The 27,420-nt window shown below is 43.8% G+C and overlaps 2 protein-coding genes across 6 annotated transcripts; one reads left to right on the top strand and one right to left on the bottom strand.

Annotated features, from left to right (window-relative positions):
- The first annotated feature begins 2,549 nt into the window (after nt 1-2,549).
- Nucleotides 2,550-13,176, top strand: LOC112246596 (guanine nucleotide-binding protein G(I)/G(S)/G(T) subunit beta-3-like). Of its 3 annotated transcripts, none has more exons than XM_024415020.2 (10): nt 2,550-2,850; nt 6,569-6,691; nt 7,670-7,815; nt 9,905-9,913; nt 10,512-10,575; nt 10,782-10,944; nt 11,135-11,201; nt 11,509-11,710; nt 12,019-12,235; nt 12,468-13,176. In XM_024415020.2, exons 2-10 carry the CDS (start codon nt 6,635-6,637, stop codon nt 12,572-12,574), a joined length of 1,032 nt encoding a protein of 343 aa, XP_024270788.1. In that variant the 5' UTR covers nt 2,550-2,850; nt 6,569-6,634; the 3' UTR covers nt 12,575-13,176. The 3 variants fall into 3 exon arrangements, with proteins under 3 accessions (XP_024270788.1, XP_024270791.1, XP_024270789.1); XM_024415021.2 differs by lacking the exon at nt 2,550-2,850 and adding an exon at nt 4,096-5,605; XM_024415023.2 differs by lacking the exon at nt 9,905-9,913.
- Nucleotides 13,177-13,762: 586 nt separating this feature from the next.
- On the bottom strand, nt 13,763-24,254 carry LOC112246573 (cell division cycle-associated protein 3-like). 3 transcript variants are annotated; one of them, XM_024414976.2, is made up of 6 exons: nt 24,143-24,254; nt 23,623-23,777; nt 16,806-16,926; nt 15,036-15,947; nt 14,848-14,927; nt 13,763-14,134 (listed from the first exon to the last, which is right to left on the bottom strand). In XM_024414976.2, exons 2-6 carry the CDS (start codon nt 23,758-23,760, stop codon nt 14,039-14,041), a joined length of 1,347 nt encoding a protein of 448 aa, XP_024270744.1. In that variant the 5' UTR covers nt 23,761-23,777; nt 24,143-24,254; the 3' UTR covers nt 13,763-14,038. The 3 variants fall into 3 exon arrangements, with proteins under 3 accessions (XP_024270744.1, XP_024270746.1, XP_024270745.1); XM_024414978.2 differs by having other exon boundaries at nt 13,763-14,131; XM_024414977.2 differs by lacking the exon at nt 24,143-24,254 and adding an exon at nt 23,937-23,961.
- Between the last annotated feature and the right edge of the window lie 3,166 nt (nt 24,255-27,420).

Here is a 27,420-nt window from a genome sequence, read left to right as displayed (position 1 = left end):
AGACGAAACATTGAAGTGCCTTTGAACGTGGGGAAGGTAGTAGGTGCAAGGCGCACCAGTTTGTGTCAAGAACTGCAACGGTGGTGGGTGTTTTCACGCTCAACAGTTTTCCGGTGTGTATCAAGAATGGCCCACCAGGAGGACATCCAGACAACTTGACAAAACTGCGGGAAGCATTGGAGTCAACATGGGCCAGCATCCTTGTGGAACGCTTTCGACACCTTGTAACGTCCATGCCCAGACGAAATGAGGCATGTCCATATCCGTATATCCTTTTCAGTATGTCCTATTAAGATTTAAGCAGACATTAGCTACTGTAAGGCCGGTTTGATTCAACCCTTTTTGATACTATATACTGCCAAGTCAAGTGATCCTGTCACACCAATGTTGGTTACTGCCATCACACTATAGAAGCACATTGGTCACAGGTGACAAATAAAGACCGGCATACAAGCAGCTCAACGACTGACCCAGACAGGGTAGTCTAGTATTAGATCGGCTATCACTTCAGTGTCTTCCCAGGCTGTTTGTCGGTGGCTGATTCCTCTGGCTGTGTGATTTTACATTTAATCCCCTCCTCCCCTTTCCTTTTGTTTAAGACTTGGAGAGAGGGACAGTGGGCTGCTAATGGCCGTAGTGTTATAATTACGCTGTATAGCATCACAGAGCAACAGAAGGCTCAGTGCTCTGTACTGGCTGTCACATCCCTACTGCAGCCAAAAGCTGCTCTGCAGGCTCACTGCTGGAGCGTGTAGCTTAGCTGAATGTGCGAGACCAATAGAGACGACCACACAAAGCTTAATAGATTACAATTCTCGGCCCCACGCTGGTTCTCTCAAATGCCCCGCAGCACCTCTTGCTCTCCAACTCTCTCTCTCACATTCACTCTGTCTCTCTCCTGAATCCAGCGTCAGCGCTGTCAGAAAAAGGTTGAGTGTCTGTTCGCTCAAATGAGTCCTGTTGCTATTTGACCATGCGAGAGAGAGTGGAAGCATTGGGTTAATACTAACTATACATGTGAAGATAAGTTCAGAAAGTCAAAGGGCAATGTAATGAAACTTCTGTCTCTTTTTTGCTCTGCCTGTCTCCTTACTCGCTGTGTTTGTTTGTTCTCTCGCTCTCTCTCTCCCTCCCTCCCTCCTCAACACTCTTTCTGTCCGTCTCCTTTTTACTGTGTCTCACTTTTAGCAAGTTGCCTTTTCGGTTGCATATTTTTGAACAGTATAATGTAGCTCATTGAGACCATGAAAAGTGCCACATATAAAAGTGCCGTAAATACAGTATTATGGACCACACCTATGAACCGTGGTACGAGCCTGTGAAAGAGAATGACCTTCTCAGAGGACAATCAAATCTACTCTATTCTTACCCATGTGGCTTTGTAGCAAATGTGTATCTTCATCAGGTCATAGTTAGGCAGGTCGAGGTGCTGGCCTTAGAGGTTCATACATGCAGGTGTACTAGAGTAACTTCTCTCCCCTGGCCTGCGATGTGTCACCAATGTCCCCTCATCTGGTCCCCATCTCTCTGTCTCTGTCTGTGCTGCTGGCTTTTCTAAAATTAGACTTTTCTCAAGTTTACAAAACACTGAAGCCCCCTGCCAGTCACAGGCTTCACACCACACCATAAAAAGCCATGTCCAGGAGTGCATTTAAAAAAAATGTTTTTTATTAATGCAGGACCGGTTCCTGTCTTTTGACCCCATGACACGATTGCCCACCTTGTTTGGTGTGCTATGCTTGCCTCTCTCTCCTCTCTCTCTCTCTCTCTCTCTCTCTCTCTCTCTCTTCCCTATCTCTCACACACACACACACATTCCCTATCTCTCACACACACACACACATTCCCTATCTCACACACACACACACACACATTCCCTATCTCTCACACACACACACACACACATTCCCTATCTCACACACACACACACACACACATTCCCTATCTCACACACACACACACACATTCCCTATCTCTCACACACACACACACACACATTCCCTATCTCTCACACATTCCCTATCTCTCACACACACACACACACACATTCTCTCTCTCTCTCACACACATTCGCTATCTCTCTCTCTCTCTCACACACATTCGCTATCTCTCTCTCTCTCTCTCTCTCTCTCTCACACACACACACACACATTCCCTATCTCTCACACACACACACATTCCCTATCTCTCTCACACACACATTCCCTATCTCTCTCTCTCTCTCACACACATTCGCTATCTCTCTCTCTCTCACACACATTCGCTATCTCTTCTCTCTCTCTCTCTCACACACATTCTATCTCTCTCTCTCTCTCTCTCACACACATTCCCTATCTCTCTCTCTCTCTCAAACAGATTCCCTATCTCTCTCTCTCTCTCTCTCAAACAGATTCCCTATCTCTCTCTCTCTCTCACACACATTCCCTATCTCTCTCTCTCTCTCTCTCTCTCTCTCTCACACACACACATTCCCTATCTCTCCCACTATATATCCCACTCTCTCTCTGTTTCTTCCTCTGTTTCTCTCTTTCTCACTCTCTTTTCTTTCTCTGTCTCCCTCTCTCACGCCCCAACCCCCCCCAAGCCCACCCTCTCTCTTTCCATCGCTGGATTTATCCCCTCATCCCTGATCTCTCTTCATCTGCTCCAATCCTCATCTGTTCCTCACAGGAGAGAGAGTGTGAGAGAGAGAGAAAGGGCGAGAGAGTGGAATATCCATTCTGTGTGGGACAGGAAAACTGAATAAAAAACATCTAGTAACAGAAGAGGGGTAAACATATGACAACCAAACGGAGGGACCCTGAAAAGTGAGAACAGGTTAAGAAACCCACTGGAGAACATCCTGATTTGGTGAGTAGGCAGCCATACATTTGTATTTTACACCTCAATTGTTGTTTTCTTTGTTTGTAGTTTTTGATTGGATATGTGAATAGATGTGTAACCCTCTGGTCACAGTAGCGCTGTATATGGAGCTCTTGGTTGTAACAGATTTGTACAATTTTTGTCATTTAGCAGACACTTATCCAGAGCGACTTACAGGAGCAATTTGGGTAAGTGCCTTGCTCAAGGGCACATCAACATATTTTTTTACCCATTCGGCTTGGGGATTAAAACCAGTGACCTTTCGGTTACTGGACCAATGCTCTTAACCTTTTACTGCAGTGGGCTAAATCAGGGTCACCCAGAGTGTTTCTTGGTAGTCTTAAACAAATCTACTTTGAAACAAAAGTATACACCTCATACACATGTTTTTTTTTTAAAAACAAGAAATCTGTACCATGTCAGATATAGAGTTAATAAGTATTACATTTCGAGTTTGCATCCCAATATTACACTTTATATACATCCCAGAAGACCGAAACATAACAGCATTGTTTGACATAGAAACACTGGATCGTCACCAGGTTTTTTGACATCTTTATTAATGATGCAATCATGAAAAATATTAGTAATATTCCAGCCATGAGGCCAAAGAGGGCACTTTTGGTAATTGACTGCAGGAAAGGACTACCCGCTAGGCTACCTGCTGCTGCTAGATGAGTTTGGGGGAGTGTAGAAGTACTTTTAGTTCTGGATTGAGTGTGTGTCCTGATTTTCTCATATAATCAAAGTGAGTGGGGTCTGTGGGATAAGTATCAATTTCCTTTGATAGCACTACGACGAGGGTGCCGTTTAATGGCGACAAAACAGTTTATCGATACTGTAAAATCTATGAATCCATTTTTTCTCTCGACAACATGGTAAGGAATTGAATTGAAGAAGAATGGAAGCATGGTCGATTCCTTGGAGATCACATGGAAAAACGACGCTAACTTGGATTGGATATGTTTCATTGAATGTTTAACATTTTTATCATGACAAGGATTTACATATGCTTTCTATATTATAATGCATGTAATATTGCTATTGCACTACTAATGTGCTACTCCGTTTACAGATCATCTTAAAGGATAACATTCATTGTTAGCTTCTAAGTGGATTTTTTCCCCCATTGACAGACAGTTTACACATGCAGCCCAATTCTCATCTTTTTTTCCACTAATTGGTCTTGACCAATCACATCAGATCTTTTCACTTCAGATCTTTTTTTTTTCCAGAGCTGATGTGATTGGTCAATTAGTGGGAAAACAAAATCCGAATCGGGCTGCCTGTCTAAACGCAGTCCATTTGATTGATCATATCATTTGTTTAAGTGTTGTTTTTCTTAAGAGCATTGCACATTGTTTCCTCTGATACATCCATTTTGGAATACATTTGATTCTCTGCCGGCGGTATCACTGGCGTTGTGGGTGTCTAGTTGGCATAGGTGCTGAAACGTGGTACTTTGTGTTAGACCCTTTCATAGCACTGAAACACAGTTCAAGGCATCGTCGTTCAAATCAAAACTAAAGTGTCTTGCTACAAATTGGAAACAGTTCTTCAGTCCCGTTCTGAGAAAGGTCTGTTTTTAGTGCTAAAGGTTTGGCCACCGGTCACCTTTAACATTTTTTTCAATCTGCCTAATAGTATGTGACACAATACTAATGGTGTGTCAATAGTGAAAAGGGGAAACATTTACAGCGAGAAAACAAGATCTGACTTACACATTCCTACAATCACTAGCTCAAGTTCAAGTTCATTGCCCATTTCATACAGAAATCAGCCATCTCACCCTATCTTAGATTTTAACCACCCCATTCTCTCCCTTCTTCCTCCCTCTCATCCGCCACCACTAGTTTCCCCCTCCCTCTCTCATCTCTCCATCACGCCCCTCCCTCTCTCCACCTCTTATCCAGATGCAAAGAGCAGTCAGTAATCGGATGAGAGCAGATTTGAATCAAAAGGCTTCCTTTAAAATCTCAGCCACTGGGATTTAAACTCACTCTCTCCTGCATCGCCTCTACACACAGCCCCACCCCCTTCTCTCTTTCTCTCTCTCTCCCCCTCCCTACCTCTCTCTCTCTCCCCCTCCCTACCCCCCCCCCTACGTCTCTCTCTCTCTCTCACCCCCTCCCTCTATGTTAATGCACTCCACTCTGTGACAACCTCTAGGAGCCATTTAATCACATGCAACAATGGCAGGCCGGGGTCTCAGGGACAGGATGGCAAAAGGGCAATAGCACAGTTGAAACACTTTAAAAAAACGGTCCCGTTTTATTGGGTTAGGACTATTTATAAACGTAATTTTCTCAGAGAACCAAATATATGGCCTAAATCAGATGAAGGCTAGATAAGGTGACCGTTGTGGATACTACTCCCTTTAGGTGAAGGAGCAGGACACCTATGTGCGCAGCTAACTTGAGATGGATGCAATCGCCTTAGGGTTAATTGTTTCAGGCATTTCTATATTTAGACGTATGATTTACAGTGTTTTCACACAAGCATGTATCCTACAGTGCTAGACAGATAGGAACAGCAAGGAACAACAGAAAGTGAATATCTTTCTCTGAGCCACGGCCTCTTCTCTCTCCCTCTCCCTTTCTCCTCACACAAATGAGAGGCAAATTAATTTGGGAATGAGATTTGACAGAGACACTTTAGACAAATAGAGAGAGCGAGAGATTGCAGCAAAGGAACACGATCAAAGCCAGGGATATAGGGTTTTCTTCTCCTGGTAGTTGTCGAGGTAAGATGGAGTGAGATCCAAATAATTGAATCTGTCACATATATTATGCAAATATGTTATTAGATGTGTGGATGTCACATGAAATGCTATGTTAAGTGATAATCATGTTTTTAGAGTGTTTTAAAGTAAAGGTTATCATCTGATTTCATAGAAAATAGTCTGATGCCATTGCCAGTTATAAAGTTCCTAATTTGATAATGTGACAGAGATACTTGAGATAGTCGATGGCTACTTTTCTGTCTTTACTGTAAAGTAGGCCTAACCTGGGAATATTTTGGTCATTGAAAAAACGATTCAGTCCTCATTGATTCAGTCGAGAGGATTAATTGCGTCATTAGAGCGCTGTGATGTGACATCACTGGAATCACGAAAGTATAAATGCTTTCTGGGCTGACGTAAGATTGGAAAGCTTTCAAAGTCTATGGCACTAAAAGTAAATTGAGATAGAAAAGTGCAGAGTAAATACGGTGTTTGTTTAGCTCGGATAAGCACGAGGAGAGATATCAAACAAGAAAAGTGTTGGCATTAAGATGACACAGCACACAGGTTTGAGTTTACAATCAGGATGGGAAAGTGTGTCCGTGTATATGCAGTATGTGTTATATTAACTAGCTCATATAGTTGCACGATTGTATGTACGTGCGTGTACATGCATATCTGTGCAAGTGAGCTTGTTTGACTATGGGTGTGGGTTTGTGAGTGTATGGGTATTTGTGTGTGTGTGTGTGTGTGCCTGTGTTTGTGAGGCCTTTGCAAAGTAGTTGAGGGAGGTTTTGAATTGCAAAACAGTAGCTAAACAACAAAGAAAAGAGTGGGTAGACCTGGATCTAATAAGCTGGTAACACGCATAAATATGTAATGTGTTGTGTTGTACACAGGTAACAGACATTGACATTACAGTGAGAAGAATGGATAAGGAAGTGATAAAATACAATGTTCATGTTTTTCCCCTCTCTCCCCCAGGATTACATCTGCTCACCTGATTTCACTTCCTGTCTCCATCGGTGACGACGCCTACCAACCGTTGCCATGGGCGAAATGGAGGAGCTGCGAAAGGAGGCGGACAACCTCAAAGATCAGATCACTGTCAGTTATCAATCAATAATTCAGATGAAGATCACATTATTGGTCAACTCAAGGATTTGATAGCAGCAACACTCTATTTGCCAGCTCACTTCCCGCCCATTTTTTCCCCCCGGTCAGACCCAGGATTCAAACTGGCAGCCCTCCGGATGCTAGGTCTCCTTTCTAACTGCTAGGCAATAATCGATCACTAGTGTGAATATAACGCCTGCCTGTGTTCCTCTCATATGTTAGTACTTTACTATTTGCTGAACATTTTACCATGATCATCAACCATAAACTGAACAAGAATCGACCACCAAAACCCACATTACAACTGGGAAAAAGATATTTCACCTCAGGCCAGTGAAGTCCTTGAACTTCTTGACAAAAACCGAGTTGTTTCAAGAAATGAGTCGTTCAATACATTTTACGAATGAGAGTGGGTCTAAGAAGTTCTTGTAATATGTTATGTTGTATTTAAATCCATATGTGGACATGAAGTGTGCGGGTGGGGGGAAGGAGGGGGGAGGGGTGTTACTCATCATATGTCTAGGTAATAGGAATGTGAAACTTTATGTTTTTGTCCTTTTATTTTAGCTTTTGTTGTTCTTCTCATTTCTATGTTTTTATTTTACATTTCTTTAAGAACTCTTGGAAAACTAACCCTTGGGCTAAAAGAGATCCTAATACAATAATATAAAATCCTAACTGTTCTGATCCTCTAAGGTGTATAGGTGTTCATAACACCACAGTCATAGTCATATCTATGACAACAGTTATGACCATACATCCCCACTGACCGCTCTGTTCATCCAAAGGCAGGAGTAGGTGTAAACAGCAGTTTAGTCATATGTGATACGTTTTCTTCTGAGACCAGGTTGCAGCAGCAATAAGCACACCTTGAAAATTACAATCGTTATCACAGTGGTTTTAGCCATAGTTAAGTGGACCATAGTTATTATAACCATAACTTGACCATACACAACCATCCCTCTACAGGAGGCCCGAAAGGTAGTGCAGGACACCACCCTGCAGGAGGCGGTTGCCGGGACGACGCTTGTGGGACGTGTCCAGCTGAAGACCAGGAAGACGCTGAGGGGTCACCTGGCCAAGATCTATGCCATGCACTGGGGCACTGACACCAAGTAAACACACATACACCATACACAAGAGCACACACACACATACAAACAGGCACACATACGTACACACAGGCGCACGCACGCACAACGCCCACACGCACGCAAGCTCAAAGTAGACAATGACCCTTCACAGACTTCTAGCCTGCACTCTTTTCCTGAGAATTGCTTGTTGAGTCGTTCAAGTATTCATTCAATCATTTATGTTAGTTCTATCATTAACTCATTATGCTCAAAAAAATAAAGGGAACACTAAAATAACACATCCTAGATCTGAATGAATGAAATATTCTTCTTTAAATACTTTTTTCTTTACATAGTTGAATGTGCTGACAACAAAATCAATGGAAATCAAATTTATTAACCCATGGAGGTCTGGATTTGGAGTCACACTCAAAATTAAAGTGGAAAACCACACTACAGACTGATCCAACTTTGATGTAATGCCCTTAAAACAAGTCAAAATTAGGCTCAGTAGTGTGTGTGGCCTCCACGTGCCTGTATGACCTCCCTACAATGCCTGGGCATGCTGCTGATTTGGTGGCGGATGGTCTCCTGAGGGATCTCCTCCCAGACCTGGACAAAAGCATCCGCCAACTCCTGGACAGTCTGTGGTGCAACGTGGCGTTGGTGGATGGAGCGAGACATGATGTCCCAGATGTGCTCAATTGGATTCAGGTCTGTTGGAACGGGCGGGCCAGTCCATAGCATCAATGCCTTCCTCTTGCAGGAACTGCTGACACACTCCAGCCACATGAGGTCTTGCATTAGGAGGAACCCAGGGCCAACCGCACCAGCATATGGTCTCACAAGGGGTCTGAAGATCTCATCTCGGTACCTAATGGCAGTCAGGCTACCTCTGGCGAGCACATGGAGGGCTGTGCGCCCCCCCCAAAGAAATGCCACCCCACACCATGACTGACCCACCGCCAAACCGGTCATGCTGGAAGATGTTGCAGGCAGCAGAACGTCCTCCACGGCGTCTCCAGACTGTCACGTCTGTCACATGTGCTCAGTGTGAACCTGCTTTCATCTGTGAAGAGCACAGTGGCGAATTTGCTAATCTTGGTGTTCTCTGGCAAATGCCAAACGTCCTGCACGGTGTTGGGCTGTAAGCACAACCCCCACCTGTGGACGTCAGGCCCTCATACCACCCTCATGGAGTCTGTTTCTGACCGTTTCAGCAGACACATTCACATTTGTGGCTTGCTGGAGGTCATTTTGCAGGTATCTGGCAGTGCTCCTCCTTGCACAAAGGCGGAGGTAGTGGTCCTGCCACTCCTACGGCCTCCTCCACGTCTCCTGATGTACTGGCCTGTCTCCTGGTAGCGCCTCCATGCTCTGGACACTACGCTGACGGACCCAGCAACCCTTCTTGCCACAGCTTGCATTGGTGTGCCATCCTGGATGAGCTGCACTACCTGAGCCACTTGTGTGGGTTGTAGACTCCGTCTCATGCTACCACTAGAGTGAAAGCATCGCCAGCATTCAAAAGTGACCAAAACATCAGCCAGGAAGCATAGGAACTGAGAAGTGGTCTGTGGTCACCACCTGCAGAACCACTCCTTTATTGGGGGTGTCTTGCTAATTGCCTACAATTTTTACCTGTTGTCTATTCCATTTGCACAACAGCATGTGAAATGTATTGTCAATCAGTGTTGCTTCCTAAGTGGACAGTTTGATTTCACAGAAGTGTGATTGACTTGGAGTTACATTGTGTTGTTTAAGTGTTCCATTTATTTTTTTGAGCAGTGTATATATTTATCTGTTCATCCATTCATTCACACAGCTTGCTGTGACAAATACTGCTATGATTTAAAACTGGCGTCACATAGTGCTCTGTGTTTATTGGTTAATTGGATTGGCGTTGCAATCCCATAGCTTGATTTAATTGGACGAATTAGTGGAACCAGGAAACACTTGACTGACAGTCTGGCAACACTTTAAACCGACACTATCCCTGAATCAATCAATTATTGCTGATACTGTAACTTGAATGTGCACTAACCCCCCTTTTCTTCTTTCATTTTGTCCTCTCTCCTTCTCATTACCTCTCCCTATATTCTCATTTCATCTCATCTCTTCTCTTTCTCAGTTGTAGCAAGTTAGTACGCTTATTAGCTTTTCCTGGGTTTACAACGCTTGGGGTATCCTACATTTGGCGGGTCTAAAGATAGCTTATACTAACTGAACCAGTGTTGGGCTGAAAAGGTTCTGTAACAATGCCTCTCTAGGTCTAACACAATACAATCCAATACAACTTTATTGTCCCTCCATGGGGAACTCATTTGGCAACTGTGAACACTTAACAGACAACATAGTCACACATACTCCTCCACAGTGGCTAGACATAACTACATAGCACACAATATCATCACCAGCGTCATCATTATCATCACCAGCATCATCATCACCAGCATCGACCTCCCCATCATCATTTGTGCTGGAAACACCTGGCAATAGGGAAAAAGTGCAGTAGCATTAGTCAATTACCATGTCATGGCTTTTAAAGACAGTCTGCCATTGGGACAAAATAGTCTCTGTATCTGTTATCGGTCTGTCTGTCTATTTATCTGGAGCTGCTGCAGGTCCTTGGATCTTTTACTGTACTCGGTCTCTCTCTTTCTCTGTCTGTCTCTCTCTTTCTCTGTTTCTGTCTCTCTGTCTGTCTCTCTCTACACCGGTCTTGTTCCCTCTACCAGGTTGTGTGTCAGTGCCTCTCAAGATGGAAAGCTGATAGTATGGGACACCTTGACCACCAACAAGGTATGGCAGACTGTGTCTGGGTTTACAGTCTGGGGAGTTTTGGTCATGGGACAGTGTTTTTTGCATGAATACGGCATATAATGACAATATACTGTAATATAAAGTGCTCATATAAGTGCTCACATTGGCAAATACGGTGTGACACACAGGCACGTACACATACACACACTGGTCCACGTGAGGAATCACTGTCCTTCTCTACTCAGGTGAGCGCCATCCCTCTGAAGTCGTCGTGGGTGATGACGTGTGCCTACGCGCCCTCAGGGAACATGGTGGCGTGTGGCGGTCTCGACAACATGTGCTCCATCTACAACCTCAAGGGCAAGGACGGCAATGTCAAGGTCATGCGGGAGCTGGCCGCACACACAGGTACCACACTCGACACTTAGCCCACTATTTGCATTCATTAAGACAGCATTACTGGCAACGTGTTTAACGATGAGCCATTTTGATCAAAGTCAACGTAAGAACATACAAGGTAGTATTTATATAGTCTATCCAATACAGCAATCTCACATACTTGTGTTGTATGGCTCTGATGTTCTCTCTTATTGCCCAGGTTACCTGTCCTGCTGTCGTTTCCTTAGCGACAGTGAGATCATCACCAGCTCTGGCGACTGCACCTGGTAAGGTCATGGAGATGGAGTCTCTATGAGTCTGGTGTTTAATAAGGGGTTACAACGACTGACCAGAGATCAGTCCAATCTGTTTAATGCTACCGTATCATTCTAATTCTATGGCTTATACTGTACCCTTCATTTGATACACATAGTCTTATCTATTACTTTTCTGCAATGGTGCCCTAAACATTCTGCCTTCTTTCGCCCTTCCATCGCAACCCTCTTCTTCTTTGACCATGTCCCTGCGGTCTTCTTTGCCCACCTCTATATCCATCCTCTCCTCCTATTCCCTCCCTCTGTCCAAACTTTATAGTGTTCTATGGGACATTGAGACAGGGACAGAGAAGACCATCTTTGCGGGCCACTTGGGTGACTGCATGTCCCTGGCCGTGTCCCCCGACTTCAAGATGTTCATCTCGGGGGCGTGTGACTTCACGGCCAAACTGTGGGACATCAGGGAAGCCAGCTGCAGACAGACGTTCAGCGGCCACGAGAGTGACATCAACGCCATCGGGGTGAGGACAGAGGACCCCCAGCATTTATTCATTTTTTATTAATAGTTTAGTATTCTGATACACTGCACCTGGCAGTTCACATGGACAGACAAAGACTTCCAAGTTTTTACAAATTTAAGCTTTAAAAAAAAAACACTTATCAAAACATACAGTATTCAAAAAATGTATTTGATGCAACTGGTTGCTCAAACAGTTGATTAATTTAATGAGGTGAACAAAAGCTTACACCCACTCTGTAGCTCTCCAGAACCATAGTTAGAGAGACCACTGCTCTGACCTCCAACCTCTGACCTCTCCACTATGTCCAGTTCTTCCCCAATGGTAATGCGGTTATAACGGGCTCAGACGATGCCACTTGTAAGCTGTATGACCTGAGAGCAGACCAGGAGCTCATCACCTACCAGGACTCGGGCATCATGTGTGGGGTGACCTCCCTCGCCCCGTCCCTCTCCGGCCGCCTTTTACTGGCCGGATATGATGACTTCAACGTCAACATCTGGGACATGCTTAAAGCCGAGAGAGTGGGTGAGTACGGGAGAGAGAGAAAGGGATATAGTGTGGTTGAGTGGGGGTGACTAGAGGGGCTGGAGGCAAAAAGAGGGAGACAGTGTGGGTAAGTAGAGGGGATGGTGAGAGGAGAGAGGAGCATGCGAGTGGGACAAAGGGAGAAATAGGGGGAGAGAAAATGTGGATGCAATGTAGGCAAACGTAATATTTGCATACATTCTACACTGACATAATTCTCTTCATGGCTCAGGAGTGCTGGCTGGTCATGACAACAGGGTGAGCTGCATCGGAGTATCCTCGGACGGAATGGCATGCTGCACAGGATCCTGGGACAGCTTCCTGAAGATATGGAACTGAGCCAGTCCTCTAGTCTAGAGGACAGACAGAACGACAGACTAAGGAGAGGGGAATAGAGGAAGAATATCATGAAAACCTGGTAGAGGGATGTGGGGGGAGACTAGCAAGCCATGGGTGAAAGGTTATTTATTTTTATTGTGCCAAGTCTTATTCAATTTGAGAGAAGAATTGTGACGAGAGTCTGTCGTCTCTTCCTACTTCCGACTCTAAACTTGAGTTAGGCAGGGGGGGACTTTTGTAGAAAAACATGATCGTTGCATCAATGAATGATTGATTTTATGTCAAGGTTCAAACTGAATTCTAGCGTTATATGTCCTATGTCATAAGAGCAGTTGCCAAATGGAAACGGTAGAGATTTGGATGAAATAACCGGATACGACCACAAAATAATTGACCACTGATAAGACTGTGTAGGTTTACAATAACTAGGACGTGACATGCTTTTATATGAGGCGAGTTAAACTGCTTGTCAGGGGATCAATATGTAAGCATCGATTCGTTTGAAAGCTGATGTTCGTGTGTTGGTTAGAATTCCCTTGTTGAGTTAAGTTTTTTCTATTTTTATGGTCACAGAATAAAATGGTTTAGCCTGCAGATTTCTACACGAGTGTGTGTGTGTGTCTGAAAGTTTACATACGTACGTGTTTAAAAGGATAAGTTTACCACGAGTTGGGGTCTAATCTTTTGGCCTACTTCCCGATGGCTAGTCACAAAAAGGCATAAGCGATCTCAGTGAAACTGTTGGCTGGACAGACGGGAAGATATAGATCGTATGGTTCACTGACAGAAAAGAGGCAAATGCACAAGACCACAATATTTCACATTTGTCATAGAGGACTGGAGGAGTTTAAACCTTACCTGGCTGTGTATATCGAAGTGACAGTAATGGCTACACACGTGGTTTGGTTTACCACTGTCGTGCGAGCAAAACATAGCAACTCTGTACAGCACAATAACTCAATGTGAGGTGACTATTTCTTTTCAAATCGCATCACACACACACACTTGACAATTTGGACAGCCTATCTTTACCACCAGAACACTGTGTATATAGTAAATTCATACGGCACTTTTCTTACACTTAAGGTATGGCTTTACTTAGCACCTTAAGACTAATAAAAACATGTCAAGCTTATTGATGAGCCCCCCATAAAAGGTGTATTCCAGTTAGGAGCATAAAAAAGCAGATTAAGATTTAAAGTAAATTTATTTACATAAAGGACTGGATAGCAAAAACACTGATATGGACATTTTAAATAAATGAAAAGAAACAGTCAGAAAAATCATAGATGACACTTCCAAAGCAACGTACACAAATTATAATTTGTTAGCAGTTTGAAAAAGCCAGTTGAAAAGAATAGCTGAACACTTTAAAAAGGCTTGTTTTAAGAGGGATATAGAAAAATGGCAAGATTCTGTACACTGGCCAATTAGTGTTTGTGCATGTTCTTCTGCAACGTCCATCTATCTGTTCTCCTTGTCCACAGACACAGTCAGGACTCTCCGGTCCATCTGACCCAGCCTCTGTCTGTCTGGGGTGGCCATCTTCAGCTTCATCTGCTGGGCAGGGAGGGAAGAGAGAGACCGAACCTTTCAGTTAGACCACAGGTTTAAAAGCTGTTGTGATTGTTCCTTTTCCTCTGACCCACCAAATAGATCAATCCTGTTCCTTAGGCTTTAGTGTGTGCAGACATGAACGAATGAGATGACTGCCGGGCAGTCGTACAGTTGAGTCAGTTTCCGCAGTAACATGGACTCTTTACATCGTGATGAAACTGCTATTTTCAGCAAGGTCTTGAAGCACACATGGAATGGGCTTGCAATTTCACTGGTAAACCCATTGGTACATGCACAATGGCTGCCTGGTAGTGTGATGCAATAATTTCCATGGTAATGTAGAATGATCATTCAAATTAATGTTAACAGACATCAACATTTAATTGAATGTATTTTTTGTTATGTCAGTTGCGTTGAATCAACAAATCACAGCACATATTGTTGGGTACACTCGCAATGAGGTTCCCACTAGTTGGGCCAGTGGCAAAGTCAAAATGTATGAGAAAGAAAATGTAGCTTTTTGTCTTAAAGTTGGGTTTAAAAAAATAGACATTTTTGAAGACAGGTTTTTCAGCTTTACCGCTTGCCCAGATAGTGACGACCTCACAATGGCCACCAGTCCAACCATTATGCCATTATTGACTTGAATGGGTGACCAATAACCATCTTCTGAAATACCATGACTGTTACAGCCCTAGTGTACACCATCTATATACCTGTGTAGCTTGCTCCCGGGGGGAGTTGGTCTCCTTGAGCATCTGCAGAGGGGAGCGACCTTCAGCCATGAGTGCCTTGTCTGCCACATGGGAGAGGAAAGAAAGCGTAATTTTAAAAAAATATATAAAAAAATACATTAAAAAAAAAAATCACAGGGAATTTTGCGAAAAATTAAAAACCCACGTACCTCTCTGCTTCGGTTTGACCGACTGCCCCTTGTTCTCATTGGCTGCATTCTTGTTTCCAACCTGGACGGAGAGTGGTGAAGAGGACGAACCCCACTTGCCTCCTCTCCCTCTGGCCCTCACCCCTGTGGCCCCGAAGCCCTTCCCTAGCCACTGGGGCTTGAACACCACTTGACTGGGGCTCTTGGTGTCGAAGGTGGGGCAGCGAATCCCAGTGGCTTGGGGCTGCTGTTGGCTTACGCTGGAGCCAGTGGTTGTGGTGGATGGTACAACAGGCGACTCTTGTGTGACGGGCATCACTGGCTCCTCTACTTTCACCTCCACTTTAGGCATCTCCGTAGCAACAGTGACTTCAGTGAAGTCTGTAACGGTGGGGATGGATGGTTCAGCCATGGGGGTCAGAGGTTGTGCGGGGTCAGAGGTGACTGAGGGAAGAGCATACGCGTGGTCAGGTTCGTCCTTGTGGAGTTCAGCAGCAGTGTTTTCAGGGAGAGGAGACGCAGGACTGTCGTAGTGCACCTCAGCGAAGGCCGGCGATGGGGCGACACCATCGTGGCAGGTGATCAAGCTCATACTCAGGCGCTTGTGTAGTGAAGACTCTTTGGCCTCGTCGGCTTCCTCCAAAGTGAAATCAGCTTTGACTATCTGGGCCTCCCCCACGAGAACGAAGGGGCTCTGGGTGAGAAGCACATGACTAGTCACGCTCTTGGGAGAGGGCTGGATCATGTCACCTGAGACCTGTGATGGCTGAGGAGAGAGAACAGGCTCACTGGAACCTCTCTCTCCCTCCACCACTGCCGCCTCCTCCTCCACGTTGAGGTTGGGAAACTTGTTAAAGGGCACAGGGGCAACTATTTCTACAGAGTCACCGTGGAGGAGCATGCCAAGGCGACGGGCAAAGGAACCAACTGTCACTGGAGGAACAAAAAAACAAAAAGTTTAAAAAAATAACTTTGACAAAAAGCTTTTTGAAAATGTACTAAAAGGGCAATGCTGCATCTACAGTTAAGGTCAGGGGTAGCCCCTGCTGAGTCCCCAACGACAATGTTCCAATTCAGGGGAAATGGAAGGAGACTTCCACTTTGGACATTAAAAAGGCAACACTCCATCTTAACTCCTCCACATTTACTGGATTGGTTGAACAGTGCAGAAGAGAGCATCAATGTGGGGGGGGGGGCTAGTTTCAGGCCTGCTACGTTAGGGGGTGGCCAAACTACATATCCGACCAGCGAGCCCATTCAATCCAGCTTTTCATTTTACTTGGGAAATACTACTCCAAACATCTTAGTTAGACGTAAAATTGCGCGACTCAAGATCCTCGGCAAAAATGTCAACATTTATTACAAATTTGAGTTCTTAAGATTAATTCTGACTATTAAGGAAGTTTATACTAGTTATGGTATCTCAAAAGGGACAAACAGTATTAACAGTCTCGTTTTTCAAGCGAAGATTTGTTTTTAAAGGGCGTATGCGAGGCACAGACAGACGTTCACGTCACCTAGCCGAGGTCTGGAACAAATGGAAACTAGTATCCAAATGCAAACGCCTTAATGCCGTTTCTACAGTCAAAGAAACTGAATGCCATCCCCGTCGTTCTGTCGACCCCGGTTGGTGATATTCTGATGTATTTAGGGATTATCTGTGAAAGAGAGTTTGTCTCAGCAGGACTCCCTGTTAAAATAAATTAAATAATTCTAACCAAACCCAAATCAACCCTAGGCCTTCTTCCAGTGCTTGACTGGGTATCTTTGCCACTTGGTTAAGATAGTTACCTCTCATTGAGTCCTTCATTGGGGTGCGGGTGACACTGACTGAGGGTGACCGAGGGTCGCTGGCTAGAATGGAGCAGTCACTCTCCACCACAACTGGGACACAGGAGACAATTCCACCCACCTGAAATGGAGTAATACATTCTTCTTAAACAATGTATGCACGGGCAAAGCTGTCAAGGCAAAGGGTGGCTACTTTGAAGAATCTCAAATATAAAAAAAATATTGATTTGTTTAACACTTTTTTGGTCATTACATGATTCCATGTGTTATTTCAAAGTTATGGCTTCACGATTCTACAATGTACAATAGTAAAAATAGAGAAAAACCATGGAATGAGTAGGTGTGTCCAAACGTTTGACTGGGCCAAACAGACACGCATTACACACACGGTAAAATATGATTCCACTGATACTATCTGGCAGTCCGACTTACAAATCTGGGTTTGGCAGATGCCAGGAGAACGTTACCGGCCCCAATGCATAGTGTCAACTGTAAAGTTTGAGGAAGGACGAATAATGGTCTGGGGCTGTTTTTCACAGTTCAGGCTAGGCCCCTTAGTTCCAGCGAAGAGAAATCTTAACACTACAGTATACAATGACATTCTGTGCTTCCAACTTTGTGGAAGGCCCTTTCCTGTTAAGCCCGGTCAAAGAGCAGAAACGTCTTCGCTGCCCTGGATCCAGAGGTTCTGGCGCCATCGTCGCTAGGGGCTTCCGATTAGAGATCGGATCCGGAGATACCTGCGCCGTGGCCCTCTGTTTGGTCTTCCTCTCCGGTGGCGTCTACCTCGGGCTCAGATCCTCAGACAGCCTGAGACCACCCTCAGACAGCCTGAGACTCCAGCCCATTCATTATACATGATGGATACTACAGCTGGTTTGTGAAACCACTCGAGGCGAAAGAACAGCTGGACCGCCTTAGCCATTGCACCAGCTGTCGTCATCGGCAGCTCCATTGTAAGAAACATTTTGGTTCCCGGAGCAAAAACCCATCCTGGAGCACGAATACAGGACATTACAAGGCTGCTTCCGACCGATGCCGGGAGCTGACGTTGTCATAGTCCATGTGGGGTGAAACAACATCTGGAGGGCTAACTCAGAACTTCTGAAAATTGATGAACTGATTCAAGCACTGAAAGATAAAAAAATTAAAAAAGCAGGCATGAAAGACTCAGCAGGCTACTGGCATTACACACCTGGCTAAAGGGTTACTTTAGCTCTGTTGGAATCACTTTTATAGATAGAAGATGCTCTACAGCAGTGGTTCCCAAACGTTTTATAGTCCCGTACCCCTTCAAACATTCCACCTCCAGCTGCCTACCCCCTCTAGCACCAGGGTCAGCGCACTCTCAAATTTCTTATGTTTAATAAATGTGAGTTTGTCACTTCCCACAAGCCGTGTTGTGACAAAGAGCTCTTATAGGACCTAGGCACAACTAACACATAATTTTGCTCTTTAGCCATTTTACATAAAACCTTATTTGGTTAACAAAAATTGTGAATAACCCACTGCAGGTTAATGAGAAGGGTGTGCTTGAAAGGATGCACAGAACTCTGCAATGTTGGGTTGTATTGGAGAGCCTCAGTCTTAAATCATTGTCCACAAACAGTCTGTGCCTGTATTTAGTTTATGCTAGTGAGGGCTGAGAATCCACTCTCACATAGGTACGTGGTTGCAAAGGGCATCAGTGTCTTAACAGTGCAACTTGCCAAGGCAGGATACTCTGAGCGCAGCCCATTCCAAAAATCTGGCAGTGGCTTTTGATTAAATTCAATTTTCACAGAACCGCTTCTTACAATTTCGATGAGGCTCCCTTGTTCAGATATCGGTAAATGGACTGAGGCAGGGCATGAAAGGGATAAAGAACCCAGTTTCGGGAAAGTACCTGCGTAATTGCGCACCCAGCTCACTCAGGTGGTTCGCTATATAACATTTGACATTGTCCGTAAGCTTGAGTTCATGTTGACCTGTCTTACTCACGTTGCCTGTCGGAGAGCGTGATCTGTCTTCCGGAAACAGCTGGTGCTCTCATGTATGTTTTAGTGTTACTTGCCTCGATGCGAGCATACAAGTAGTTTAGCTCGTCTGGTAGGCTTGTGTCACTGGGCAGCTCTCGGCTGTCCTTCCCTTTGTATGTCTAATGATTTGCAAGCCCTGCCACATCCGACGAGCGTCAGAGCCGGTGTAGTTCGATTCGATCTTAGTCCTGTATTGACACTTTTCCTGTTTGTCAGAGGGCATAGCGGGATTTCTTATAAGCTTCTGGGTTAGAGTCCCGCTCCTTTTCCAGCCTAGTGCGGATGCTGCCTGTCATCCATGGCTTCTGGTTTGTGTATGTATGTATGTAAGGTCACTGTGGGGGTGAGGTCATCGATGCATTTATTGATGAAGCCAATGACTGATGTGGTGCACTCCTCAGTGTAAACAGCTTCCACCCCCAAGTCATAAGACTCCTGAACATCTAGTCAAATGGCCACCCAAGACTATATGCAGTTCCCCCCACCCCCCTCTTTACACCACTGCTACTCTGTTGTCATCTATGCATAGTCACTTTAATAACTCAACCTACATGTACATACTACCTCAACTAACCGGTGCCCCCCACACATAGACTCTGTATTTGTACCCCCCCTGTATATAGTCTTGCTATTGTTATTTTACTGCTGCTCTTTAAATTGTATTATTCTTATGCGTATTTTTTTGAAACCGCATTGTTGGTTAGGGGCTCGTCAGTAAGCATTTCACTGTAAGGGCTAAACCTGTTGTATTTGGCACATGTGACTAATACATTTTCATTTGATTTGAAAGCTGTCCAGTACTTTAAAAATATTCTCTGTTGTCCTGGTTTCAAAAAGAGGATGTCTTGACCCCCCATAAACATAACGGACATACCAGGGGCTGTGCCAGGCCCGCCACCTCTGTTCACTCATCCAGCTGTAACGTATAGAATTCACTGGCTTGTTTGCAAAGCAGTAACTGTTTCAGAACAGCTCCTGCCGTGTCGCTGATGCGACGTGAAACGGTGTTGTTTGATGACGACATTGTCTGTATAGTTTTTGGTCTTTTCCCCCCAGCATTGTCCCAGTCATATCCACAGCAGCAGGAAGAATTAAGTCCACCACAATAGTATGAGGCTTGTCTGTCCTAGCCACTCGGTAGCTCATTAAGTTGTCTTAATTCTCACTCAAAAAAACCCCAGTGGCTTATTTTTCTAATTGGCATGGTTAGTTTCTAAATGTCTGCGCAAGTGTGAAGGTTTCATCGAAATGAAGTGAACCCCAAATCAATGTAGTTCTCATCATACTTGCACCTCTTCGATGGTCCAAAGTCCCCATCTGTTGTTCGGTGCTTTCCCAGGTAAGGGGGCAGTAGCTCTTCGGCTGAATCAGATTCACAACGGTCAGTGTCCATAGCAACAAAAGTAGAATTACTGATGCTAGTATTAGATGTGCCCGTGGAAGCAGAAGAGCCCATCCAAATCATAATTTCAAGTCTGCGTTGAGACAACGACCCAAGACCAGCTCAGTTAATCCCTACCATTGTGTCACAGTTGTCAAAATTCTGCATCAAATGTACATTATCCCAGGGGTCTTGACAGACAAAGTAAGTAACTTAAATGTCCCCCTAACTGCCCTGAATACCTCTGTTGATCCTACAGCTATTGTATGCAGTAATCATGGGTCTATGCACCAGAGTTACTGTTAGCACTGAGGTGGAGTCCCATAGTAGGAAGTCCACTGTGTCCAGCTCCAATATAAAGACCATGAGCAAGTCTACTTCTGATAAGCTTCCCAGTAAAGCAATAACAACAATCAAGCATCCCATAAGTGCTAAAAATAGGCCATATTAACATATGAAGCATAAGAAACAAGGTTCATGAAGTCAATAACATGCTAACAGATGGCAGGCATATTCTGACTTTTTGAAACTCATTTAGATAATATCTTTGATGATAGTGGTAGCAATACATGGTTATAACATCTACTGAAAAGACAAATGCCAATACGGGCGATGCAGTCTATATTCAGAACCACATTCCTATAAAGCTTAGATAGGATCTTATGTTAAATACTGTTGAAGTAATATGGCTTCTGGTTCCTCTGCCTCACCAAAAAGGCCATTCTTGTGGGAAGCTGCTATAGCCCAAGTGCTAAAAGTCAGTATCTGGATAACATGTGTGAAATGCATGTGATAAAGAGGTATATTGTCTGGGTGATTTAAATATTAGCTGGCTTTCATCAAGCTGCCCACTCAAGAAAATGCACCAAACTGTAACCAGTGCCAGGGTAGTTACAAACAGCACAGGAATGAAATCAAATGATCACATTTTTACTAATGCTGCAGAAATTTGCTTTAAAGCAGTATCCAAATCCATAGGATGTAGTGATCACAATATAGTAGCCATATCTAGGAAAACCAAAGTTCCAAACACTGGGCCTAATATTGTGTGGATGTCATACAATTTGTTTTGCCCCTGAACAAGGCAGTTAACCTACTGTTACTAGGCTGTCATTGAAAATAAGAATGTTCTTACCTAACTTGCCTTTTAAATAAAAGGTAAAAAAATTAAAAATAAAAGACGCTGCACTTGACACATTTATGACGAAGCATGCACCCATTTACAAAAAAGTACCTAATGGCAGTCAGGCTACCTCTGGCGAGCACATGGAGGGCTGTGCGGCCCCCCAAAGAAATGCCACCCCACACAATGACTGACCCACCGCCAAACCGGTCATGCTGGAGGATGTTGCAGGCAGTAGAATGTTCTCCGCGGTGTCTCCAGACTGTCACGTCTGTCACATGTGCTCAGTGGCGAACCTGCTTTCATCTGTGAAGAGCACAGGGCGCCAGTGGCGAATTTGCCAATCTTGTTGTTCTCTGGCAAATGAAAAACGTCCTGCACGGTGTTGGGCTGTAAGCACAACCCCCACCTGTGGACGTCGGGCCCTCATACCACCCTCATGGAGTCTGTTTCTGACCGTTTCAGCAGACACATTCACATTTGTGGCCTGCTGGAGGTCATTTTGCAGGGCTCTGGCAGTGCTCCTCCTTGCAAAGGCGGAGGTAGCGGTCCTGCTGCTGGGTTGTTGCCTTCCTACGTCCTCCTCCACGTCTCCTGATGTACTGGCCTGTCTCCTGGTAGCGCCTCCATGCTCTGGACACTACGCTGACAGACACAGAGAACCTTCTTGCCACAGCTCGCATTGATGTGCCATCCTGGATGAACTGCACTACCTGAGCCACTTGTGTGGGTTGTAGACTCCGTCTCATGCTACCACTAGAGTGAAAGCACCGCCAGCATTCAAAAGTGACTAAAACATCAGCCAGGAAGCATAGGAACTGAGAAGTGGTCACCACCTGCAGAACCACTCCTTTATTGGGGGTGTCTTGCTAATTGCCTATAATTTCCACCTGGTGTCTATTCCATTTGCACAACAGCATGTGCAATTTATTGTCAATCAGTGTTGCTTCCTAAGTGGACAGTTTGATTTCACAGAAGTGTGATTGACTTGGAGTTACATTGTGTTGTTTAAGTGTTCCCTTTATTTTTTTGAGCAGTGTATAATAATAAATAAATAAAGTAGTAAAAAGTGCTGGCACACATTACATGAAACTTTGGGCAAAAAGGCACACTCGGCTCCATCAGTCATCGAATCAGATGGCTCATTCGTCACAAAAAACACTGATATTGCCACCAAGTTTAATGATTTTTTTCTCTCCCATTGTCAAGATTAGCAAACTTAGGCATGACTTAGGCACTTAGTGCCAGCAACAAACACTGACACTACACATCCATGTATATCTGACTAAATTATGAAAGACAAACATTGTACTTTTGAATTCCATAGAGTGTGGAAGAGGTGAAAATTGTTGTCTATCAATAACAAGCCACCGGGGTCTGACAACTTCAATGGAAAATTACTGAGGATAATAGCTGACGATATTGCCACTCCTATTTTCCATATCTTCAATTTTAAATAGTTTTTGACCAGATACCCTGCTATTGTACTGTTTAAAAAAAAAAAATAAAAAAATAAAAAAAACTCTTAGCACGCTTATAGGGAAGGACATTCAACAAGCACGGCACTTACACAAATGGCTGATGATTGGCTGAGCGAAGTGTATAATAAATACAACTGCCCCAGGGCACAAAGCGAGGACCATGCAGAAGTGGTTTGTCGAGATCGGTGTGGAAGAACTTGACTGGCCTTCACAGAGCCCTGAGCTCAAACCCATTGGTATGAATTGGAATGCCGACTGCGAGCCAGGCTTAAATCGACTAACATCAGTGCCGGACCTCACTAATGCTCGTGGCTGAATGGAAGCAAGTCCCGCAGCAATGTTCCAACATCTAGTGGAAAGCCTTCCCAGAAGAGTAGAGGCTGTTAAGCAGCAAAGCAGGACCAACACCTTTGTAATGCCCATGATTTTGGAATGAGATGTTCGATGAGAAAGTATCCACGTATACTTTTGGTAGTGTCTCTGCCCTATTGTCTCTAGTAATCTTAGTGTTCAATCTAGTAATGTTGGCAGCACATATGACAAATAAAATAATTTTAACTAACTAAACAGGGAACTATTTCCCTGTATGACCGGAAGGCTTTGACACCTCAAATGTGGGGCTTTATTCGCCAATTACATGTACCCAGAATTAGACTTGGTGAAATGGTGCTGCAAGTTAAACACTATACAGGAATTATACACAATAGACATACAATACGGATACAGTAAACAGAACAATTACACATGACATGAGACTATTTAAATAATAAACTATTTTCAAATCAAAATGATGGCCCTTGTCATCTAACGTTACCTGAATAGGTGTGCGGTCAATAGCTACAGATGGAGACCGTGGGTCGACAAGTTGAGAGAGACGGTCGTGTTTGATGCGATGGCTAGGGTCATGTTTGGGCGTTGAGGCCACAGCAACCTTGCTCTCGCTGGATCCCATGACGACACAGTAGATGCCTAAATGTCAGGTGACAGAAGTTAAGACAAAAAGTTTACGTTAAAAAGCGAGTCTGCTGTGCCATTCGTTGTTTTCTATCTAGCTAAATAACTTAGTTAACGTGTTCTAGTTTTTGAAGCCAGATCAAATTAATAAAAATCATTCAGTAGGCAATTTACAATTAATTGTTAAGATTTGGTCGGCAAACTTGAGAAAAACTGACAAGTCACGTTAGCTAAACTAAAGTCTGCGGATGGCTAAACCTAGTTTAACAACGTTATCTTGAAGAGAACTACAAAATAAGGTTCTTGCTCTTTGATTATTTGTATGTGATTCACATGAATCTGCTAGGTAGTAAAGTAGCTTTTAGCAAGCAATGACTTACCTTAAACGTTTCGCTAGAAGTGACTATCCTTTCACTTTTTCGAAGCAAAACATAAGGATTTAAATTGCGAAAAGCATATGCGGCCAGTTATTTTCAAACCAGCCAATCAGTGAAGTTGGTGCCACCGCCTTCCCTACAGAGATTGGCTGATTGTGCCTACGATGTCTAAAATAGGCGTGGCTTTCTACTGAAAACAAGTTTTAAAACCGACACAAGATCTGACCATGCTTTGTGGATTTGAATTTGACGCTATTGAATGTTGTGCAATGCAACATCATTTGAAAGCCGCATTCTTATCTGGTGAATGGGAACATGTTTGGTTGTGCTCTACCCATAGAAACAGCCCATAGCAAAATACTGTATCTGTGCAAAACCTATAGAGAAGTCAAGTTCAATGATGTGTATATAAACCCATAAAGTTATATACAAAGTAGTCCTTGCAGCAGATACTAGTCACTGCATTTACCATTTGCTGTTTTGTGCTGTAAAAACAGCCTAATCCTGGGTATTTTTTGTCCTATTTGGGTCTCCTCTAAAGCAACTGCCCAAGAAAATGAGGGAAATACTGTCAATAACCACGTTTCCATCCACAGTTTTTATGTGAGTATTGTGAAGTCATACCGAATAAAAAAAAATCAAGACAGCTGTAACGGAAACAGGATTTTCGATACAATTTTATAAATGCATTTGCTGCTGACAGATCATTTCTTAGTTTGACATGGTGGGATCTTGGAATGGTGGTGGAAACGCCTTTATGCGCAAATATTGATATAATAACAATCATATCGAGTCATACGATGATATGTTGTGTGGTCCTCCCACTATGACTAAGGAAAGCATGCAGTTTATTAGGCTACAGCTGAAAAGTTATGAATTTCACAGGGTGGTGAAAGTGCACGGTGATCTTGATACGCCTTTCCAATAAATGTCGGGATCTTATTCTGGTGACATGAAAGATGATTGACTGCGTTTCACAAATACAAATATTCTCGCTGTCATCCATCATAATATCATCATGTAGCCTAAATTGAAAATAATTTGCACCAACTCTGTTAAAAACTTACAGTATGACTTCACTTGACAAGGGGAACTGGAAGTCTGATTGAAGACGAGAACAGCTATGATGATTTTCATTGGTAGATAGAAATCGCAGGCATACATTTGAACTTGATCCTTTGTTTGATAATTGTCAATGGTGTGCAATGCAATTTACACTACATGACCAAAAGAATGTGGACACCTGCTCGTTGAACATCTCATTCCAAAATCATGGGCATTGATAGGGAGTTGGTCCCCCTTTGCTGCTATAACAGCTTCCACTCTTCTGAGAAGGCTTTCCACTAGATGTTGGAACATTGCTGCAGGGACTTGCCTCCATTCAGCCAAAAGAGCATTAGTGAGGTCAGGCACTGATATTAGGCGATTAAGCCTGGCTCGCAATTGGCATTCCAATTCATCCCAAAGGTGTTCGATGGGGTTGAGGTCAGGGCTCTGTGCAGGCCAGTCAAGTTCTTACACACCGATCTCGACAAACCATTTCTCTATGGACCTCGCTTTTTGAATGGGGGGCATTGTCATGCTGAAACAGGAAAGGGCCTTCCCCAAACTGTTGCCACAAAGTTGGAAGCACAGAATTGTCTAGAATGTCATTGATTGCTGTAGCGTTAAGATTTCCTTTCACTAAGGGGCCTAGCTCGAAACCCTGAAAATCATTCCCAGACCATTGTTCCTCCTCCACCAAACTTTACAGTTGGCACTATGCATTGGGGTAGGTAGCATTCTCTTGGGATCCATCAAACCCAGATTCACCTGATGGACAGCCAGAAAATGTTTCTTCTGCTCCAGAGTCCAATGGTGGCGAGGTTTACGTCACTCCAGCCGACGCTTGGCATTACACACAGTGATCTTAGGCTTGTGTGCAGCTGCTCGGCCATGGATACCCATTTCATGAAGCTCACAACGAACGGTTCGTGCCGACGTTGCTTCCAGAGGCAGTTTGGAACTCAGTAGTGAGTGTTGCAACCAAGGACAGACAATTTTTACACATTACGTGCTTCAGCCCTCGGCGGTCCCGTTCTATGAGCTTGTGTGGCCTACCACTTCCTGGCTCAGCCGTTGTTGCTCCTAGACATTTCCACTTCACAATAACAGTACTTACAGTTGACCGGGGCAGGTCTAGCAGGGCAGAAATTTGACAAACTGACTTGTTGGAAAGGTGGTATCCAATGACGGTGCCACGTTGAAAGTCACTGAGCTCTTCAGTAAGGCCATTCCACTGCCAATGTTTGTCTATCGCGATTGCATGGCTGTGTGCTCAACTTTATACACCTGTCAGCGACGTGTGTGGCTTAAATAGCCAAATCAACTCATTTGAAAGGGTGTCACATACTTTGTATAGTGTATTTGAAAGCCGAATACTTTCCTTGTGAATACGTATGTGAATGTACATGCCCCGCCTAAACTTACAAACCTTTGTACTTACAAGTACTTGTCCACATGTAGTATGCTACTTACTATTCATAGAAAGAGCTAGATATGTGCAATTTAAAGTAGTCCCTGTAGCAGATACTCCTGGCTGAATAAACAGCCTGCATTGAACATTTGCTTTTTCGTACTGTAAAAGCAGCCCAATCCTGGGTCTGTTTGGTCTATTTGGGTCTGCTATCCTGCAACTGGCCAAGGAAAATACAAATATGGGAAATACTACCCTTTTAAACATGAAAAGTAGGCTTAATCAATGAGAGAGCATTTTTGGAGTCAGAGCTTTATTGCTGAATATCATATTAATAATCATTACAGTATGGTTAACTATTTTGAAAACAGTACAATAATTATATTACAGACAATATGGCAAAAAAAAGCATTATTTTACAATTAAGCTAATTATTTTACAACAAGGGCATTTGTCTGAAGAAAGAAGGGTTGAGGGTTGGAAGAAGTGCAAAGACACCTCTTTCGGTATACCATCCCTTTACACTGATGTCATCCTCTGTCCAAAGCAGAGTCATATTCATTCTTGCACACAGTAGCAACAGAAAATGAAAACAAGCGTTTCTTATTGGACAAATTCAGGTAGGTCCCTCCCCGTTTGCTTCCATTGGGTTACTACTAGCGAATACGACTCTGGTGTGTACAACTCATGTCAGCAGTCTCATTTCTCTTGAGTACTTCATTGATTGATATGTCATTAGACTGAGTAAAAGTATAATTAATTCTCTAAAATAACGAGAGAGAAAAAAAAAAAAAAAAAAAAGACACCGGCTCCTCAAGGACGAGAG

The sequence above is a fragment of the Oncorhynchus tshawytscha genome, linkage group LG03 (assembly GCF_018296145.1).
Source record: "Oncorhynchus tshawytscha isolate Ot180627B linkage group LG03, Otsh_v2.0, whole genome shotgun sequence".
NCBI classification, from domain to species: domain Eukaryota; kingdom Metazoa; phylum Chordata; class Actinopteri; order Salmoniformes; family Salmonidae; genus Oncorhynchus; species Oncorhynchus tshawytscha.
The sequence above is the reverse complement of the archived record's forward strand: the minus strand, read 5'-3'. Positions and strand labels throughout refer to the sequence as shown.